The sequence below is a fragment of the Suillus paluster genome (assembly GCF_016628075.1).
Source record: "Suillus paluster strain FC165 chromosome Unknown EDB91scaffold_4, whole genome shotgun sequence".
Classification (NCBI taxonomy): domain Eukaryota; kingdom Fungi; phylum Basidiomycota; class Agaricomycetes; order Boletales; family Suillaceae; genus Suillus; species Suillus paluster.
Window position 1 is genome coordinate 751,135 of NW_024537564.1, and position 19,754 is coordinate 770,888.

Genomic DNA, 19,754 nt, shown 5'->3' on the forward strand with positions numbered 1-19,754 from the left:
AATAAAACGTTCCTTCTGAATTGTTGCGCGGCGACCCCATTCAGCTAGATTCAGCTTCGACCTTTTCATATTAGTCGTGGGGTGGTGTTGCCAAACGACACCCACCTATCAGGCAGACGACCAGGATTACAATCTGACAACCAATCAAGGGAATTGCCTCTTGTCCACGACTTGCCTCAACCTCGATGACTTGTAACTTCAACAATGTTTACACAATGACAGAGCTGAGACAATATTGTCTATAACGCAGCCGGTCCATTATCCTCGTTCTCTTCTCGCACTCTTTCAGGCTACAGCACCGGAGTCAGAGATGGTCTGTGCGTTGAATGGGAGGGTGTGTGCGTGGAAAAGTAATAAGGTTAGGGTCCGTGCGTGGGAGAAAGCGTGACTTTCGTGACCCAAATAATTGGTGGTGTTTATTTTTTTCGGTTTTGAATTCTGCGTCGGCCCCGCGCGCTTCCTTTTGTTCCTTCACACTTTGACAACCTCGATCGCATCTTCCTCGTCGATAACAACAGCGACAAGACACCCTTCCTCGTCGTCCACGACGACGACCTACCTGCTCCGCTCGTCGTCTGCCACACTTTCGTGCGCGTCATCTGCTGTCACTTCGTTGTCTATTCAGTATTGACCTCTCTTATTTATCTACTCCCACGCGTCGCGCACGTCGACCGCTGTTGCTCATTGCTGTCACGTTCGTCGACGACGTCATCCACAGTCTCTCAATCATTCGCAATCGCTCATAGCCTATACACACGCTTTTCGTCAGTTTGTTTTTCGATTGTAGCCATATCAGCAATCACCCTCGCGCGCTACCTCCCACGATCCGTCTGTGTCGCCTTCATATCATTCTACGGCTGTTGATGTCCAGTTTCTAGTCTTAGCCATCCCATATACTTGTCTGTAACCATCCTCGTACACCATCCTATCAATCTGGCGTCCATAGCTTCGACTCCTCCGCCCACCCAAAGGCTCGAAGAAGACCTCATTAATCGTTCGCTTCTCGATTCCCTCGAAGCCCAAGGAGACGCAGAACCCATTCATTTCTCTCCTCCCCAGCCTGTTATGTCTCAGTCAAACTCCAACTCAGGTTCTGGAGCACCATCTCCCGAAGCGCAGTTTCATATCCCAAGTATGGATAGGTCTGATTCCCCCAACAATATCGATTTCAATCCCAACCACAATGAGAATGATCGCATCCTCCGCACTTCCCTTCTTCAGCAACACATCGATGATAACCATCACCGAAATTCGGAGTCGTTGTTCTCTCACGGCGGAGTTCAATCCATGTATAACACATCCCATAATTTCCATCTCATTCCGGAGTACCTTTCAGACGATATCTCCCTCAAACAGAGCCTCGCAGGGAGTAAGTCTCAAAACGACTTCGGCGCTGGGTCGTTCAGGTCGTCCTTGAGCGCTTATAACGGGATCAGTGGTGGCAATACTTCCAGCACTGGTGCCACCGGTTCATACCGCCTCCGTCAATCAGATGGTCTCCCCTCGCAACAGTTTTCAAATGCGAACGAGATGTTTGCGTCTCATCAGCCTCTACAACACCAGCTCTCTCATCAATCTCAGCAGGGCTCTTCCAGGTCTGCCGCATTCGAGTCACACACAGGGTTTGACTTCGGAGCCAACTCTCCGCTGGGAGGTAGCAAGGTCTCTCAACAATTTTCCTCCTTGGACCCGTTCCTCCAAGCGCATTCTTCTAAGGGCCAACACCAATCACAAGTCCACGACTCTTATCATCCACTGTCGCACAGTAACTCTGCTTCTCAGATACCTTACCTGAATGGTATGCACCTTCAGAGCCAGACGCCTTATGGCCCCCACTTGCAGTCTAACGGTGGGAATGCAGGAGCTTCGACAAACAATGCAAGGCCCATGGCTAGCGCTGGGCAGATCAATTTGAGTCTCGAGTCGCAGAGTGTTAATAATGGACTGCCAGAAGAGATCTCGACCATTTTTGTTGTTGGATTTCCTGATGATATGCAGGTATGTGCTGAGCATTCTTGCGACATCTCGCGATTTCTGACAGCTTGTATGTAGGAGCGTGAGTTCCAGAATATGTTCACGTTTTCCTCTGGCTTTGAAGCCGCTACTCTCAAGATACCAAACAAGGAGTATACTGCATACGGGTCGGTCGGTGGGACAACATCGACCACTCCATCTGGTCTCCCTCTCCGTGGAGGTGCCTATGCCGGTTATCTGGGTGCCGGCTCTAATGACCCATACAACGTCGTCACCGTCAATCAAGGAGGGGTCTTGATTGACAACGGTCGAGACGGCCCAACGACCTCGTGGCCGCCCCTCGCCATGCCGCTAGATGAGCCTTCGCACTTCCAAGTAGGACAAGGGCTAGGTGGCCAGCCACCCCGAAAGCAGATCATAGGCTTCGCCAAGTTCCGCAGCCGTCAGGAGGCGCTCGAGGCAAGAGACCTGCTTCAGGGCCGCCGCGTTGACATTGAGAAAGGTGCCATCCTAAAGGCCGAGATGGCGAAGAAGAACTTGCACACCAAGCGAGGCGTCGGCATGGGCGCCACGACGTCTGGAAGTGGTGGGAGTGTTTCTCTTGGTAGTGGCATGGGGAACATCGGAGGTTTGAGTGGAAGCGGAGGCATGGGATCGCTTAACGGTCTCGCAAGCAATGCCGATCTTATCGCCAATCTCGCCGGCCTGGGCCTCAACAGCAATCTCAATTTGAACAATCTTGCTGCGCTTACCGGCAACAACTCTGATCTCCTCTCCGCGCGCGAGAGGGAGCTAAACGCAGTGGGTCTTGGTGGCTCTGGCTGGCGCGAGGGGAGACTTGGGGACAGCAGTGAGGATGAGCGGGAGAGTAACGTCCGTGACAGGCGCAGGGAGGCACTTGGCCTTGGGCTCGGTTTGATGCGTGGTGCTCGTGAACGCGCTCAGGCTGATGAAGAAGACAGGGTCAGGCGTAGCAAGGACCTGAAGCAGTTCCAGACTGACGCTCCTCGAATGTTGCCTGGAAATACCGCTTTCGACGCTTTCCATGCGGTTTCAGCCCCTTCCCGTCATTCACAAAGCGGTCTACTTTCCCCTGCAGGTGGGTCGATGTCCCTCTCTGGCCTAACGGAGGGCGGAAGTAATGGTCCAAGCCCACTCATGGGAAATGGATATGGCAACATCATCGCTCAGACTGGCCGGGATGCAACCAGCAATATGGCTCCTGACCACAACAATCACCGCGAGTCTCGAAGTATCGGACCTTGGGATCCGCCTTCTTCGCGTGAGCGGGAGGGATCCGGCATTCCCCAGACCCTCTCATCTCTTTATGCAGCTCGGAAGTCTATGATACCCGTTCGACCTCCGTCTCCTCAACAAGAGTCTCCTCCTTCCAACCCAGCCTTCTCACCGACGGATGACGATGATATGATGCTTCCACCGCACCGTTCTGGGGCTTTTCGCTCGCTTTACCCCCTATCCTCTCAGGTGGACAAGTCTTTACACCTGCAGACGCAGCCTCAGTCGATGTTACCTGGCAGCGCTACTTCGAGTTCCGTCGGAGGGTTTGAAGGTGACAGGCCGGTCCTCCTCGCAGTCAGCACTAGTGCACAACCGAGTTCGGGGAGTGCTGGTATCGGCTCACCTCAGCTTCCATCACCTGCTGCTTCGCAGTCGGGATCAGCAAGCTCATCTGCTGGAATGAATGGAGGTGGCAGTGCAACCAGTGCCGGGAACGTTGCCGGCGCAGGCCCGAGGAATGTCGTTGTCGACCAGAACCCGCCTATCAATACATTGTACGTGGGCAACCTTCCGACAGGGTCCGTCGGCAGTGGATACCCTGCAGGGTTTCTGGAGGATAGCCTAAGGGAACTTTTCTCTCGTCGCCCAGGGTATAGGAAGTTATGCTTTAGGCAGAAGAGTAACGGCCCGATGTGCTTCGTTGAGGTAAGCAACTGCACTAGTCTTCAGGGGATGGTGGCTCATTTGAGAACTGCGCAGTTCGACGATGTACATTACGCCACAAAAGCTCTCAACGAACTGTACGGTAATACTCTCGGCGGCATCGTAAAGAATGGTGGTATCCGCCTATCATACAGCAAGAACCCATTGGGTGTACGCACACCAACCAGTGCTGGCACCGGTACATCCTTGCTTCAACAACAGCAAGGTAACACTCACTCTGGTGTTGCATCCCCCTTCCCCTCTGAGTCATACCAAGCTCGTCACCCCTTCGATGTCGACACGTCCTTGGGGATGAGGCGCGAAAGCTCAACTGCAACATCCCTATCCGGGGCATATGGCTACTCGAGATCACCGCCCCCTCCACGGTTCTTTTCCCCACCTCCGTCATCCACGAACTTCAGTATGGCGCCGACGGCATCCACTGGCAGTGCGGCCGCCTTCCCTCGTGGCTCGCAAGCCTTTGGGCTGCCTTCACCGAATGGTGCACCTTCGACCTTCTCGCCATTCGGTCTGCCACTCTCGTCACCTCGTTCGCGCGCGAATGGTCTCCCCCCATCGCATTCCTTGATACCCGATCAGAGCTCAGAAGGCTACCTGACCCATGATCACCCTCAGCATTTCCCGCATCGCGCTTTGTCGCCATCGACCACACTAGAGGCCGCTAGGGCCGGTTAAAGGGATGAACTTAAATTCCCTCCTATTCTCACTGTCCGCATGCAAGCATCTACAGCACAAATCTGCAAGTTATATATATATCTGTACTTACCACTCCACGACATGATTGACATCCCTCCACTTCTCATTGATCGCATGGTTTTTCCCCTGAACCCATTTCTTCGGACTGTCAATTTCGCCGTCGCCTCCATTCTTATTTTTCCCCGTTTCGCAACCATTAATCGCAATGCTCCATCCTACATACTCACAATCGGGCTGTTTTCTTCTTCGTCTCTGCGTTCGTGTCATTCGTCCCCACAGATTCAACTATCCTATTGCTCGCATGTCAACCTGCTGATATCTCTACTATACTAGTTTAGCACTTGTTGTTTTAGGTACCTTCGAGTTCTTGTCCCTGCGTTGACTTGGTGGTTTACATTTCGCGTTCAACCTCATATTTTCGTTTCTGCATACCACCTGTTTTCTGAACTTCGGGTTACCACCCAGCATTTTTTCCTGACATTCCCATCTACACGCGTTATGTATACTACTCTACTGTGAATGGTTTGATATTGCTGGATCGTCAATGAAATATAAACACCTCGATATTTACTGAGTCTAGACCTCCACTTAAGATAACATTTGAGTAGATCATATCCTTTCAGAGCCGCTGCACATAGACTGGACCGGAGCCCCAGAGTGAGTGTGTTTCATTAGAACTACGACTGGATTAAAAAAACTATGTAGCACAGATACCGTGATGGACACTAATTTCGATGAGACATACATTCTGCTTCTCCTCGCAGACTCTAATCTACCCACGGGCTCATTCGTTGCGTCCTCTGGGTTTGAGTCCTACGGAGCACATGGTTTACTCCGTCTTGCACCCGTATCAAGTGCGGGCAAGGGAAGAACAGTTACAGCGGGCACAATCGCCTTCATTCAAGACAGCCTGCATACCTACGCTCGAAGCGCTCTACCATTCGTGTCGGACGCTCATCGTGTAGTAGATGCATTCAAGGAGATCGAGGGCAAGCCAGAGACCAGCCATGACGCTACAATCAGGAAATTATTGGAGCTGGATGAGTTATATGAAACTATGACACTCAATCATGTGGCTAAGCGCGCCTCGAAAGCCCAGGGGGTAGCACTCCTCACACTGTACTCAAAAGGGTTTGCTCGCCCTTCATGCCCCAGTGATGAAGACCACCTTTCAGAGAGCTTGACCGTCCTCATCGATCGTCTAAAGCTCATTGTTCGCGGAGAAGAGACGCATGGACATCTGCCCGTGTGCTGGGGGGTGCTGACCAGTGCTCTCGGAGTTTCACTTCGTATGTTTGATATCCGAATTGCTTGGATAAATGATTATAATTGTTTTCCAGTGCGAGCTCAACACCTTTTTCTGTTTCTCCATGCCCGTTCACTTCTTTCCTCGGCTGTTCGCTTGAATACGATAGGACCCTACAGTTCACAACAGCTTTTGCTCCACTCAGTGAAACCCCTGGTCGAGGCGGAAGTATCACAGAATAAGGATATACGTACCGGAATTTTGGGGGGCATGCATTGTAATGATGCGGATGATTGGCCTGCTACGACATGGCCCCTTGGCGAAATCCTCGCTGTTCGACATGATTTACAGCACTCGAGAATATTCAATAGTTAATCAGCCTTGTACGTTGCTTTTATTTTGGTGGAAGACAATGGCTGCCTGCATAATTGAGCGAAGTAGGGAGAGGGAAGTGCCAGGGTGCAGTACTTTTTACTTTGTCACCGCGTCATGAACAGTACGGTCCTTAAGTAAAGTCGAAGCTTAGATATAATGCATATCTAATATCTAAGACAACCGCCCCAATGGAATGGAGACACACGTCTGGCATGCTAGCCTGAGGGGGTAAAGGTTCACCAAATCAAAAATTAATTTTGATCATAATCTTTCCCCTCCACGTGAACAAAAAAGGTGGCGACTGCGACATTATCGCAGACGATCACACACATCAACTGGGATTGCTGAGTGCAGCTGTTCTGCAGAGGCGCATGAGGATGAAATGAAATGACTGATACAGCGGTACAGAACACTGATACAGCAGCCAAAATTTTCGCAGATGAAGTGTGGATCATCGGCGGAAAGCAAATCGAGCTAGGTGATATAATGAATGGCTTCAATCGCGTTCGGACACTAGGAATACCCGCCACGTTGCTCATGCTGCGGTGGTCAACGCTAATCTTGCAGAAACCTCGGCTTGGCTTCGAACCAAGTTCGCGAGATAGGTCACCATCAAAGTGTCTTGGAGTCCAGCAGTCCAGCCGCCATCCTCCTCCACGCCGGTGCCCAATACATCCATAAGGTACCTTCCGACTGCCTTATCCCCAACAACCTCACCACGCAAGACAGACTGAACATATTCAAGTACTCTGTTGAGCATATTTTGCACCTCTGTCAATGCGGAAGCAAGAACATCGAGGTCGGTTTGGGTGGATGACGGGTTCGAAGACAACAACAGGTCAACTAACAGCGAGAAAATTCGATCAGTGACATATTGATACACATAATAAACTCGAGCTTACGGCCACTGCGTTCTGCTTCGTGGAAGCGGAGTTCGCAAGGGATTGGAACAAATACACAATTTTCAGGTTTTGGGAAGATCCCAACTGGTGAGCTGGATCGGTCGAAATGAACTTAGGGGAACTGCAGCACAAAAGGTATGGCACATACCTTACGTATGCCTTCACTCCAGCACCCTTGCCATCCTCCGTTCCAGTATCAAGGGCAACGTGTACCGCTTGATGTGGCGCGGTCTCTTGGGAGTAGAAATTTTGGATCAAGGCAGAGTACGTGTTCAGGTCTGAGCCAGTGGAGTACCATCCTACGATGGTTTCATTGGGTCTAACACGAATGCAGAGGTCGTACATAGCACGGTGGTAGTCCATGTCTACGGCAACCTGCTCGTCGGTCTCCGAGTGGAGAACAGCAAATGCAGATTTCACGACAACGGTCGAGTCTGTGCGGGTACCAAGAAGGGTACCAATGACACGATGTTGAGCATCTGTTCGGCGAAGGTAGTGGTCAAGGATCGAGAAGAGTGCGGACGGATGAATCGTTAATGAAGTTGAGCGCGTCCTAGTAGATCGTCAGACCAACAATATCGTACGGCGAATTTTGGACGAGCTTACGAGGGTGCACCATTTGAATTTGGTGAAGTGTTTTGTAAGTACGCCGCCGTTGAGGATGGCATTTTCAGAGATATAAGCAGCTAATCTTGCTGCAAGTGATCAAGCCAAAAAGAAGTCGGAGTTGCAAATGAAGGACCTTGCCTTTTTCGTGGGCGTTCAAGTTTCTTGGTTCTCGCCGTCATCAAACATTTTACAGAACATGCCTTCCGAAGAGACCAAGGTTCGACCAATGCCTATATGTTTGTTGTGCTCAATACTCATTATGCTGCGCAGGAACGTATCACGAAGCTTGTCGAGGTTGGCCGCGTACGTTGGTTCACACCTCGGCTTGAACAAGATTACTGACTTCCTGCAGACTGTGATGCACTATGGTTGGATACCACTCATCATTTACATTGGCTATACTCGGAGCACGCCCCAGCCTACCCTCATCAAGTGTGTTGTCCCAGTTCCTTCAGTTGAGAAAATTTTAACACGTTGAACCAGGCTCATAAGCCCACTCGCATGAGAAATCATGTTACCATTGCTCCTTGCATAGCACCCCTGCTGTATTTTATAATTCAGTCTACTTAAAAGAGCCCACTCTCCGCTCAGTCTTTCACTCAATCAGATACTACTAGAGGTTTGAGGTCCTATGATGAAATCTGAGTTGTCTATCATGTGATGCAGACGGACGCATTTGTCGACTCTGGTAAGCTGCGCCTTTCCTCTCTTCTACTTGCCAAGATTTTATTCCGTGGTGGCTCTCCATGCGAGGGTCCTGAATTTCCACCGCTTGTAACCGTTCCAACTTGAACTGGTTTATTCTGTGGCACATGTCGATGGTATTAGGCCAGATATGAGCATTGTCTACACGTACTCCCCTTTGGAAGAATAGAAGGCTCATCAAGCTTTCTTCCAGGAACCACAATATAGTGTACCGTGCAAAATACAATATGATATGCTATATTTAAGGTATCGAAAGCAAGGTCAAATGCACAAGGTCAAATATACACTCTTCTCAGCTCAGTGGCACTGGTAATCCGTTGGCACATTGGGCAGAGCTTGGTTGCTCCCAGACAACGAAGCCAACATTCACGGCAACACGTGTGCCAGCATCCTGTTGAAACCGTTGGCTCGGTGTACTGTGAAAGACATATACGGCACAGGTTATTAGGTGAAGACATCGATCCAGGACTAGATTCCTATAATGAAAGCTTAGTCGGGGGAGATATTATCCATGCCTTGAACTTACCAGCGTCTTGATCTTGTTCTCCAGAGCCATAATAAGCGCGCTAGGGTCATTTTGCGAGCGAGCGTTGAAGATATCCAGGTCGAGCTGGTCCATATCGATCGGTTGGACCGCTTTGCTCTCTATACCATCTGGCCGCTTCGTTAAGACCTTACCCCCAACTACCAGATGTCTGAGTGTCTGCAGTTCTTGGGCAGTTCCTAAATGTCCATCTATGTCGACGTCGGTATCTTCGTTCTCAGGGCGCAAATCGACGCGATCACTTGAGGGCAAAGCCAGGACATCAACTTCGCCAAACTGTGCTTCTCCGAACACTTCTTCGTCCTCGCCATCTATATCCACTTCATCCTCAACGTCCAGTGAATTGGATGTTCTGATATGGATTCCAGTGCCTGCACGTGGAGTAAGCGGCAATTAGACATCAGTTTGGTCTCGTGGTCTCGATGCTGACCTCGTAGACTTGCACTTGCAATAACTCTCGTTCTAACACTACCTCCACCTCCACCGCCACCGATGTCGAGTTCCTCATCCTCATCCTGTAGCCGCTCTCGTTCCAATCTAGCGCTTTCATGGGCTAGACATGCATCCACATGTGCTTCAACGACATCCCCATCACCTCTGATTACTTGTGCACACACAGGACATGACGTTCCTCCCTCAACTTCGATAATCCAGGACTCTGCTTCATGCTCTTTAGCAAGCTCTTTGAGGCGCAAGTGTCGTGCTTTTCGTCGACGCGTAATGGTTTGAATGGTCTTGCCAATCGCGGAAGGAGACAAGGACGAGGAAGGGATAGAGGTGGTAAGGGATTTGCGGGCCTTCAGTGCAGAGCGTCGGGCGCGGTTGCTCGGGCTGAAATGGGTGATGTTGATGATTAGTGCAATGTAGTAGCGGATGATTAGACACACCCTTCTTCTAAGTCATCAACTTCTGCTAAGACCTCCGCCTCACCAATATGCCGAATGATGTCTTCCACCCTTTGCATTTCAAGAGCAGCATGAGCAGCAAGCAGGCGCACAGGAATTAATTCAGCGCATGCCGGGCAGGGCTTTGTCTCTGCTCTCTTAGCTATTATCATCGGTTAGGGTAGACCACAAATCGAAGAAAGTCACGTACGCACGTTTTTTCACCGGAGGCGCGATAGCAAGAGCTTCCGAGTGCGTCGAAGAGAGAGAAGAAGAGCTCGGGGACAAGTCTCGTGCTCGTTTCTTGCCTCTGGACGCTCTCGTTCAATATACTGTTAGAGCAACGAACAAAATCAAAGCACAAACTTCACTGATCTCGTACGTTCCATTTGCAATGTCATTTTGGTGGCCAATATTCCGAGGAGTGCGTCCGTATTATTTGGTGATGTCAGTGAAGCTGAGGCGGGTTTTGGAGGGATGGATTGCTTGCTTGTTAGTTGGATGTAGCCGATCACTTTGGACTTGAAGACATTGCCCCGATCAGATCTGGACCACGTGACCTTGGTTCCTCGGTCAAGAGTTCAAGTTAAACCCTTCAAGATGACTGCCTTTGAGCACTCGTCCATATCTACAAAATTTGGGCATTCTGGGCCTTCGTAACGCTTCCGATTGAAGTTTACAATGTCATTTTGTGACTCAGATCCGAGGAAGCTCATCCGTTCATTAATCAAGCGCCTGTTTCATCACATGATGATGATGATGAGTAGTATGCTCACATGAGTGTCTTCAAGTCACTTGAGTACTCTCTCTACTCTCACCATGTCTGACACAGTTTGGCGACCAGAAGATGACCCAAACATCAGACCCCCCCTTCAGGAAGGTCAGGTATACAGGCCAGACATACTCAATGTGATTGAGACGTCGCTCGATAGACTGAGCGGAGAGCTGAGGGCTTTAAGTCTCGATATTCATGGTAATCAACCCTTATAGCGGTGCTTCCTTTTTGTATCCTACGCTCACACATTTTCGAAAGACCATCCAGAGCTAAAGTTCGAAGAAAAGTGCGTCAGATCTCATCGTACGCCATAGCTATGCGCAAACGCTTAGAGCATCGTCACAGATATGCCCACGACGCATACACTGCGATTATGGAAAAACATGGTTTCACAGTAACTAAGAACTATCTTCTTGAGACTGCCTGGGTTGCCACCTACACCCATGGACAGGGAGGGCGCGTTTTGGGTATCAACTCTGAGATGGATGCGCTCCCTGGGATCGGACACGCTTGTGGACACAATCTCATTGGGATATCTGGAGTAGCGGTAGCTCTTGCAACTAAGGCCGCAATGGAGAACCTGAACATCGATGGAAAGGTGGTTCTGCTGGGTACACCTGGTGCGTCGGTGTTTGCATTTGCTATGCTCAGCTTCGGGGTAACACGAGGCAGCTGAGGAGGGTGGGATTGGCAAGGTCAAGTTGTATGAAAAGGGGGCTTATGACGAGATGGATGTGTGCCTGATGTCAGTTCCTCTCCTGGTGGTCTATATCAGAGACAGGATTACTCAGCCTGCTTCGAAGGTGCCATCCCGCACCTGGCCCCCGCCACTCCATTAGTTTGAGTGGCTCCTTGGCTGTCTCTCGCATTACTGTGGAGTATCAAGGTCATACGTGAGCGACTTTCATTCTATTTACCGAATTAACTCGTGGTACTCAATTCTTCGCGTTTACAAGTGCCCACGCTGGGTTAAGCCCCTGGGAGGGACAAAACGCACTTGATGCAGCTGTCCTTGCATACAATAACGTTTCTCTTCTTCGTCAGCAAATTAAACCTACTCATCGCGTGCACGGCGTCTTTGAAGGGAAGGATTGGGCTCCAAACAGTAAGATTTTCACCCTTTCCGTAAAAACACTTGAAGATAATAAACAACCAGTCATCCCGGATCACGCTATAATGCAGTAAGTCGATCTCAGGAACCACCCACTTCGGGCACTCTATACACAAGTACAGGTGGTTAGTCCGTGCTCCCACAACCTTAGAGATGGAGGATACCAGAGAGCGCGTCTTTTCCTGCTTCGAGTCAGTCTTTCACTATCGACACATTCGATTGATCAAGCGGCATTATCTATTCGTCACAGAGCAGCCGCACTCGCATCTGGATGCAAAGTTCAAGTTACGCTTGAATCAGTAAGCAACGAAATCAGGCAAAACAAAGCACTGGGTATGAAATCACGGGGTGCAGTGGCTTGATACTGAATGTTATACCAGGCGACGAACTTGCTGATGTTGTTCTGAAGCGCTATGGCGCTATCGATTACGAATGGGGTATCAAGAGTGCTTCTACTGATTTCGTGAGTGTTTAGCACATTCAGAAAGTGTGACAGAGCTGACATTTCGGAACCAAAGGGGAACATTTCATACTGTGCGTCTCTCCATGACTGGGGCAGGCAACCTTTTCTCATGAAGTTCTTGTTCGCCAGTGATGCCTGGTCTCCACCCTGGTTTTTGTGAGTGGTGCAGGTTCAGAACGAACGAGCACGGTGTTGACGACTTTTACTCAAGCCATCCCGACCATTCCAGATGGTGGGAACCATACCATAGGATTTACGGACGCTGCACGTTCCGAACTATCCCATGATGCCTGTTTGGTGGTATCGAAGGCGCTCGCGGCCGTAGGCATGCGAGTGCTGACTGACGAGGCGTTCCTCCAGAAAGTACGTGTCACGCGTCGTTCAGGCAAATTCTTTTTGACCGCGTTTTGCAGGTCATGGACACATTTGAGGAAGATAAGAAACTAAGAGGGTAGCCACTAACTTGTCGGCCTTTGGTTGTATGATCAGTTACACTGTGGAAGTAAACCGAATGAATGGATTTCCATACGTTGTTTGGCTCCTGGACATCGGACCACGAGTCATTTACGATACATACACTTCAGTACAACCGACTACTTGAAGACCAGGACTTGATCCGTCGTTGCTATGTAATATTGATTACAATCATGGAGAATCACAATATCATACATACTAATTACTAAAATAAGTATGCTTAGGCTCCGAAACTTGGAGGAGTCGCGAATGTGCTCGTGCCCGCACTGTTTGGCCGGCTGGAACCCATGGGTGTTTTACTATACGACAGACGGATACCGCCGTTTCTGATGAGCCCGCTTAGACTGGAGCCAGTGAGATCGTTGAGAGACATGGTGGCATCATGCACGTCCTGAAACTGCAATCACCATCAGCCATCAGAACATTGTAAGAGCAAGCTGTTCTGTATATGACCTACTTCTACAAAACACATCATCCGCCCGTCACTCTTGCGGGTGAAGAGTAACCTCCTATATCCCGGGCGCGGAGAAAACAAGGCTCTTAAACGAGTTTCAAGATAGTTGTCATAATCCCCCGTGCTCCTCGGAAGATTGCCAACGAAAAGCGTGTTTATTGGAGGATTCTCGTAACGAGGTTTGGTATACTCTCGTCGCGACAACGCTCCAGGAGGGTGAGGCACGACCGTCTCATCTTCGCCGTCTGGGGGAGAAAACGCAAAGATTGAATCCACAGAATCGTCCTCAGTCGGGCGTGATGACTTCCGCCGCTGTCTGTGTCTTGTGGATCGAGCTAACGGATTGGACAAGGGATGGAAGTCTTTATACGGAAATCGGGGCGACTGCTCGGACCGGAGAAGATGGGATGCATCCTTTGTACCACCTGAGTGATTGATGATTTCTTGACCAAGGGTGTTAATCAATTGTGCAGCTGTCGGGCGACTTTCAGTGTTTGAGATCGGGCGCCAGCATTCTGAGATAAGGGTCCAGTGTTCCTCTGAAATGGGTGGATCATCCGGCCGCGGTGGAGTTTCTCCTACAATTAGTTTCGCTATGATGCGAAATTCGGCCGTGGCGCCAGTATCTGTATACCATGGAAATCTGTTAGAGAGGATCTGGGGGGCATGGTCAGCTCGAAGACAAATCGGTGGCAAAAGAGACTTGCCTGCAGCATCACGCTGCCAAAAGAATAAATATCGCTTTTCGGTGTGGGTGAATAGGAAATCTCTGGATCTCCAAGAAGCTCGGGAGCGGTCCACCGTATTGCGCCGGGGCGGTGGGATGATGGGGCAATCGAAGATCCACCTTCAAGTCCTCCTATGACTGTAGAAAGTCCAAAGTCCACAAGGCACGCCATGCCTTCTGTGTTGATCAGGACATTACTCTACGGATCATCTAATCAGATAGAAATGTATGTAAAAAAACCATCCTCTTACGCCAGTGAGATCTCCATGGATCAGAGGGAATGAGTGCACTTGAAAATCTGAGATGATACAAGTGGACGGACAGAAGAATAACTCACAATAATTTAAACCAGCCGCGATATCGTGAAGCTGGTGTGGTTTAACGGCTCAGCCTAACTAGAAAGACGGATAAGTCTCACCAACCATAACTTCGACGTCAGTGGTAACCTTCCGCCATAGGTTTCCAAGAAATTCGTGAGAGTTCCATTGGGTATCCAGGGTGAGACGAGAGAAATGGTCTCAGGGGGTCCAAATCCCGCTGTTACGCCTATGAATGGCACGATATTCTGATGGATCAGCTTCATCCATATTTTAATCTCTCTGCGGATTCTCTGCAATGTGAATGAGAAGTTCAGCCTTCAGTGTGAATGACGGAGAGAAAATCCCACTGACCCTGATGTCATCTGCGCTAGGCAGAAAACGCAAAGCCTTCACAGCAACCTGAGAAAAAAATTCATGGGATGACACGCGCATAATGAAGACGGTCATACCTGAATTTGACCTGACGTGGTTCGGTAGATGCCTCTGTAGACATTTCCAAAAGACCCTCCAGCAACTGGATGGTCATCCAACCGGAGAATATGACCAGTTAGGTCTACAGGCGATTCCGCCATGTTCCTGTCATCGAGTCAGATTGAAAACACACGGGTAAATTAGGCGTAGAGCCATACTTGTGCCGTGTTTCGTGGACTGGCTCGGGGAAGACAGGGTACAAGAACATCTGAGAAGGCATCTGGTCGTCGAAGAGATCAGCCGAGGGAGTCGGTCTAGCAAACCCCAACTACAGCGGCGATATAACGCGTGCAAATACATGATGCGTGGCTGTCCTTAGCTGTCCGCAAAGACCCCACGGCGTCTGGAAGGAGGCTGTTGTTGCCACGTTATTCTCACACAGCTGGTCTTGTCAAGGGCCCAGCTAGAACATATTTTTCTGGATCTGATTGTAGGGTCGTGGACCCTGGGGCCTGTGTCATATATCAAGGCACTGCCCTTAGTCGTACGAGTATGATCAAGTAACACGTACTCTGCTCCTGCATCGAGATCTGCTAGTGCAGTGAGGCTTGTATAGACTTTTTTGGCATCAGAGTAGGTCCTCTGGGGGAAGTGCTTCTTATGCTGGCAGAACCAGTGGATTCGTATGCCTCCAGACCCTTCCAAGCGGTGGCGTTCGAGCAGTCTCGACGTGGCTTGAGAGCATAACGCCAGCAAATGGAAGGGCTACTGCAGGTCAGCAATGTAGATCTAACTTCTCGCCAGGTTCTTGTTCAATGGAACCGTTGTTCGCGGGCTGCGAAGATGGTAACCAATGACTCAAAGTGTCTATACTGGTCAACAACAAGCTTTTAAAAATTTGAAATGATGCTTGTAACCGTATCATATCGTAAATCCCTCTGCTTGGATAACTGGATACTTATGATAGTTGTGGACCAGAGGTAGATGAGTATGGAACCGGTTATTTAAGCGCCGAGTAATGCCGAAGGCTATTCGGGACCCGGGTGAGACGTTGGTGGGCGCTGTGGTTGTTCCGCACCCCGTCGGCCGTTATCGTGCGGCGCCCAACACTCGTGCGCAGGTATTGCGCAGGAAACCATCTAATTTCTAACTATCTCCTTGCTTTAGTACTTACCCTTTCTTTTGTGGATTCTAATATGAAAGCAGCGCGGTCTTGCGTGTTTCATCACCGGAATCGACTCCTATTGCAAGCAGCTCCTTTGCGGACGCCAGCACAAAGTAGGCGGGTGTTGACTACTTCAATACCAGTTGCCTCACCTTCCAGCTCTTCACCGCCTGGACATGGACATGGGAAGGCATTCAATTCATCACTCGCAGTAGACAGCATCGCGTCTGGCAATCCTGCCGAATTCGCTACGATCAACCAGCTCGAGACCTCACAAACGTTCCTGGAATCTACCTCCCCGATAAAGCAACATCAAAAGCTCGTGCAGTCTGGGGTGCTTCGAAGTGACGATCATCAGGTTCGCATCATTGGCAAACTCCAGCGTTTCTGGGAGCAGTTGCTCAAGTACGATCCGCCGCCTATACCCGAAGTGACGACAAGTAATTCATTGGTAAATAGTTTTCTTTCATTCTTCATGGCGACCGCTGACCCATTCTCTGGTAGTTACATCGTCTGTTTTCTCGTGCACCTTCAGCACCAGAAAGTCCTCCTGTATCGACACCAAAAGGTCTTTACCTTTATGGTGACGTTGGCACAGGCAAGACAATGCTTATGGACCTCTTTTACCAAACACTGCCCCCATATATCACACGCAAGCGTCGCGTGCACTTCCACGCATTCATGATCGATGCACACAAACGCATACACGCTAGTAAAATTGCCATGGGGCATTCTGGTGGCGACCCAATTGCTCCTGTTGCGCGGGACCTAGCAAAGGAGGCGTATGTGCTGTGCTTCGACGAGTTCCAGGTTACGGATATCGCGGACGCAATGATTCTGAGGCGCTTGTTGGAGGGCTTGATGAATCATGGTGTAGTCTGTGTAATGACATCTAAGTGCGCGACTAGCTTTGCATGTCAACTCTTAAGACTGACTGTAACACAGTCGACACCCAGACGATCTTTACAAGAATGGAATCCAACGGTCTAGCTTCATACCCGCCATAGAACTACTCAAGACACGCTTTGAAGTGACGGACTTAGACTCAGGAACTGGTGTGTATCTAGTCTGCATTATTATAGAGTAGGATATCACAACTTATCATGCACAGACTATAGACGGATACCCCGCGTCCTCTCACACGTCTATTATCATCCACTAACGCCAGAGAATAATGCCGAGATAGACAAAATCTTCAATTCGCTGACCTGCCCAACTCCTACTGCTGCACTTCAAGACCCCGTAATTAAGAATCGCCCAATAACGACGTGGGGTCGCACACTTCACGTCCCACTGTCAACATCAAAGGTTGCACGATTCTCATTCGAGGAAATTTGCGGTCGTCCATTGAGTGCTGCCGATTATTTGGAGGTAACGAAACAGTTTGGTACTCTGTTTATTACAGACGTGCCGAAAATGGGGATGGACAAGAAGGATATGGTACGGCTCCACAATTCGGAAATTCTATCGGAATTAACCATCATTCTCCAGGCAAGGCGATTCATCACGTTCATAGACGCATGCTACGAATCCAAGGCGAGCTATTATTTTCATGCTCATGATCGATAATCTGATGGCTTGTGCAGACGAAGATTTTTATATCGTCAGAAGTACCCATATATCAGATCTTCTCTGATGAGTCGGCGGCCTCAGGGAAGGGCATCTCAGATCATATGCGAAGTGTGATGGATGATCTGGTGCGTCTTTCTTCAATTTCAATTTCATTTCCACGCCATCTCACTTCTGTGCAGGGCCTATCACCCGAAGCAGTGGGCTCGAGCTCGATGTTCTCAGGTGACGAGGAGATATTCGCCTTCGCGCGCGCTTGCTCGCGTCTTGTGCAGATGGGGAGCAAAGAGTGGGCAGAGACATCTTCCCAATAACAAAGACACGTAGATGCTACCGGGGGACGCGCGACAACGAAGCGCTCCTTGGTGCATAAGTATCTAAATTAGCTACTTACTTGGATTGCTGATCCTTCTTTTGTATACGAACTCAATCTAAGAACATCTACATATTCTTCTATCTACATCGTCATTGTAAGCATCGCTTACGATGTGACCGCGATACGCTAACCTCTTTGTGGTTGTTTGCAGACTTCCTTGACAGCGACATACATAAATCCGCAGAATCCAGATGTGTTGTACATCCATCTTATCTCCCTCGGCGCTTGATAAGTTTTTGTTTATTCTCGTCGTATATCGGTTCCGATTCACGTACAACTCTTCCTTGTGACCCAGTGGGCGCTCTTGTATCTGATGTGGGGAATGCATTAATCAGCAGACACCAAGTCCTGAGGCCTGACTAGTCGCTAATCAACGATTTTCCCAGCGGCGCGCTCCCTCAAATTTCTTGAAGCCCATGCTCTGGATTTATCACGCATAAACGATGTCTCGAAGTCATGGGCTTTAAATTGTTGCCACTCCTTGACGAGCTACGTATAAAGGCGCGAAGGACGCTCGGGTCAAACACTCCTGTCACCAAAATCATATGCTGAATCGATGAAAACGACAACGCCGTCCAACTTCCAGGAGCTATCGAGCTCTTGCACCGATGCAGATCTTCAACTTCAAAGGCGGATTAATGCAACTGCGTCCAGCAGCCCGGAATTCATCGGTGGGCGATTCGACTCCAGTTGAGCCAATCCACACATAGATTGGGACCGCCACCCTCAGGGTCAGACTCGACTGCCGCAACATCGGCACAGATCAAAGAAAAGCTCAATGCGATTGTCAACTCTGCCGATGGACGAGCTCGTCACGCGTTCATTCCTTTTCCGCCTACCAAATGCTTTTCTACGTTGTTCACAAAAATCAGCTATAAAGCCTGAAACGAACCTGAATGAATTCAACTTTGAGGAACGGCGTGGGATACGTCGTTGATGCAAAGGGCGCAAGGGGAGCGGTGCTGTTGTTAGGACGGGAGAGTCCAGAGAGGTGAGTACGTGTAACCTAGGGCACCAACCAATGCCCATCACATAGCGATAATTATCACCGTTATGTTACGTTTACGATGACAGAACCTGCCAGGACAGCAACAGATCCTTACCTATCCTTACGTTCAGGTGGTAGATAAGTTGACCACACAAAACGTGCAAGATCCGGGGAAGGTCAGGGACGGGTGCGAGCGATTGCTCTAGTGATACATTGTGATCTTGTGACAAACATTTCCGCAACCATGACCCATGATGCAGATTAAGCGTACATTATATGCCCGTCAGTCCCTTGCCCTTGTTGTCGAGGGCGATGCTCCCACGTGCAAAATTTGTAGCCGTCCCTCCAGAACTGATGCCATTCCCAGATTGTTCTTTCCCCTTCTCCAGGATCTGCGTCATGACATCAACGTCATTTGTCGTGCCAAAGGTAGTATCCAGTTGTTGCTTTGACGGCGCACCCAGAATGCCCTGAGCGCCTTGATTGGAGAAAAACACTTTGAAAGCTATGAAAGTCATGCAATTAGGTCGCAATCACATGATTGAATCAGTGCTCACCATCAACAACCTCTGCCAGAGCGATCGTTCTACGCATGCGTAAGAATCGTTTATTACTAGGTGGTAAGCGTACACTTTACCTGTCTGCAAAATACGAATCAGGTCGTGGATCATATCAGATAGTCAAACGCCAAGATACTTACCTCCGGCTTTCCATTTCTTGTACTAAGATAACATGAGATCGGCTATCCACTGAAGTCCCAACTCGAGATTAGCTTACCTCTGCTGGATTGACAATGACAATAAACTCGTCTGTCGACTGAGTGTCGGGCTTGTACACAACCTTAGTGAGGGACTTTGTCATGATGGATAAAGATCGGGTATGATACGCTATAAATGGATGGTATTACAGCGATTTGAATGGTTCAGTAATAACGATGAAGTTGTTGATGGATGCTGGATGAGATGCTGATCAAGAGGAGGCAGGAGAGCTTTATACCCCGCACGCCACTTGCGATGACGTCACA

General features: G+C 49.5%; 9 protein-coding genes across 9 annotated transcripts; 5 read left to right on the forward strand and 4 right to left on the reverse strand.

Moving 5' to 3' along the window:
- The first annotated feature begins 839 nt into the window (after nucleotides 1–839).
- On the forward strand, nucleotides 840–4,655 carry EDB91DRAFT_521697 (uncharacterized protein). Its single transcript, XM_041327566.1, has 3 exons — nucleotides 840–1,998; nucleotides 2,053–3,918; nucleotides 3,973–4,655. Exons 1-3 carry the CDS (start codon nucleotides 1,066–1,068, stop codon nucleotides 4,609–4,611), a joined length of 3,438 nt encoding a protein of 1,145 aa, XP_041182606.1. The 5' UTR covers nucleotides 840–1,065; the 3' UTR covers nucleotides 4,612–4,655.
- A 558-nt stretch (nucleotides 4,656–5,213) lies between these two features.
- Nucleotides 5,214–6,447, forward strand: EDB91DRAFT_521699 (uncharacterized protein). The gene is made up of 3 exons (XM_041327567.1): nucleotides 5,214–5,289; nucleotides 5,338–5,921; nucleotides 5,973–6,447. The coding sequence occupies exons 2-3, from the start codon at nucleotides 5,351–5,353 to the stop codon at nucleotides 6,251–6,253; spliced, it is 852 nt and encodes a 283-aa protein (XP_041182607.1). The 5' UTR covers nucleotides 5,214–5,289; nucleotides 5,338–5,350; the 3' UTR covers nucleotides 6,254–6,447.
- Nucleotides 6,448–6,520: 73 nt separating this feature from the next.
- Nucleotides 6,521–7,901, reverse strand: EDB91DRAFT_521719 (Mov34-domain-containing protein). Its single transcript, XM_041327568.1, has 4 exons — nucleotides 7,762–7,901; nucleotides 7,304–7,708; nucleotides 7,156–7,247; nucleotides 6,521–7,096 (listed from the first exon to the last, which is right to left on the reverse strand). Exons 1-4 carry the CDS (start codon nucleotides 7,821–7,823, stop codon nucleotides 6,789–6,791), a joined length of 867 nt encoding a protein of 288 aa, XP_041182608.1. The 5' UTR covers nucleotides 7,824–7,901; the 3' UTR covers nucleotides 6,521–6,788.
- Nucleotides 7,846–8,450, forward strand: EDB91DRAFT_1103039 (TOM7 family-domain-containing protein). The gene is made up of 4 exons (XM_041317318.1): nucleotides 7,846–7,981; nucleotides 8,035–8,067; nucleotides 8,117–8,196; nucleotides 8,248–8,450. The coding sequence occupies exons 1-4, from the start codon at nucleotides 7,889–7,891 to the stop codon at nucleotides 8,267–8,269; spliced, it is 228 nt and encodes a 75-aa protein (XP_041182609.1). The 5' UTR covers nucleotides 7,846–7,888; the 3' UTR covers nucleotides 8,270–8,450.
- On the reverse strand, nucleotides 8,431–10,405 carry EDB91DRAFT_1103042 (uncharacterized protein). The gene is made up of 6 exons (XM_041317319.1): nucleotides 10,264–10,405; nucleotides 10,113–10,207; nucleotides 9,901–10,060; nucleotides 9,444–9,844; nucleotides 8,996–9,384; nucleotides 8,431–8,945 (listed from the first exon to the last, which is right to left on the reverse strand). The coding sequence occupies exons 1-6, from the start codon at nucleotides 10,296–10,298 to the stop codon at nucleotides 8,745–8,747; spliced, it is 1,281 nt and encodes a 426-aa protein (XP_041182610.1). The 5' UTR covers nucleotides 10,299–10,405; the 3' UTR covers nucleotides 8,431–8,744.
- A 311-nt stretch (nucleotides 10,406–10,716) lies between these two features.
- Nucleotides 10,717–12,701, forward strand: EDB91DRAFT_1044418 (uncharacterized protein; the record flags this gene model as incomplete). The annotated part of the gene is made up of 14 exons (XM_041313125.1): nucleotides 10,717–10,870; nucleotides 10,931–10,958; nucleotides 11,018–11,292; nucleotides 11,345–11,417; nucleotides 11,476–11,565; nucleotides 11,629–11,777; nucleotides 11,829–11,853; nucleotides 11,906–11,974; nucleotides 12,034–12,116; nucleotides 12,164–12,246; nucleotides 12,302–12,317; nucleotides 12,376–12,402; nucleotides 12,458–12,609; nucleotides 12,660–12,701. 14 exons carry the CDS (start codon nucleotides 10,717–10,719, stop codon nucleotides 12,699–12,701), a joined length of 1,266 nt encoding a protein of 421 aa, XP_041182611.1.
- A 239-nt stretch (nucleotides 12,702–12,940) lies between these two features.
- Nucleotides 12,941–14,912, reverse strand: EDB91DRAFT_1243286 (kinase-like domain-containing protein; the record flags this gene model as incomplete). The annotated part of the gene is made up of 9 exons (XM_041322274.1): nucleotides 12,941–13,117; nucleotides 13,178–13,831; nucleotides 13,894–14,100; nucleotides 14,153–14,190; nucleotides 14,239–14,269; nucleotides 14,320–14,511; nucleotides 14,573–14,620; nucleotides 14,671–14,797; nucleotides 14,851–14,912. 9 exons carry the CDS (start codon nucleotides 14,910–14,912, stop codon nucleotides 12,941–12,943), a joined length of 1,536 nt encoding a protein of 511 aa, XP_041182612.1.
- A 916-nt stretch (nucleotides 14,913–15,828) lies between these two features.
- On the forward strand, nucleotides 15,829–17,739 carry EDB91DRAFT_1293093 (AFG1-like ATPase-domain-containing protein; the record flags this gene model as incomplete). Its single annotated transcript, XM_041324873.1, has 7 exons — nucleotides 15,829–16,248; nucleotides 16,302–16,693; nucleotides 16,743–16,852; nucleotides 16,909–17,237; nucleotides 17,289–17,333; nucleotides 17,384–17,494; nucleotides 17,549–17,739. The coding sequence occupies 7 exons, from the start codon at nucleotides 15,829–15,831 to the stop codon at nucleotides 17,678–17,680; spliced, it is 1,539 nt and encodes a 512-aa protein (XP_041182613.1). The 3' UTR covers nucleotides 17,681–17,739.
- A 1,263-nt stretch (nucleotides 17,740–19,002) lies between these two features.
- EDB91DRAFT_1044301 (DUF1960-domain-containing protein) lies at nucleotides 19,003–19,591 on the reverse strand (the record flags this gene model as incomplete). Its single annotated transcript, XM_041313117.1, has 4 exons — nucleotides 19,003–19,235; nucleotides 19,288–19,316; nucleotides 19,427–19,452; nucleotides 19,508–19,591. The coding sequence occupies 4 exons, from the start codon at nucleotides 19,589–19,591 to the stop codon at nucleotides 19,003–19,005; spliced, it is 372 nt and encodes a 123-aa protein (XP_041182614.1).
- Nucleotides 19,592–19,754: the final 163 nt, after the last annotated feature.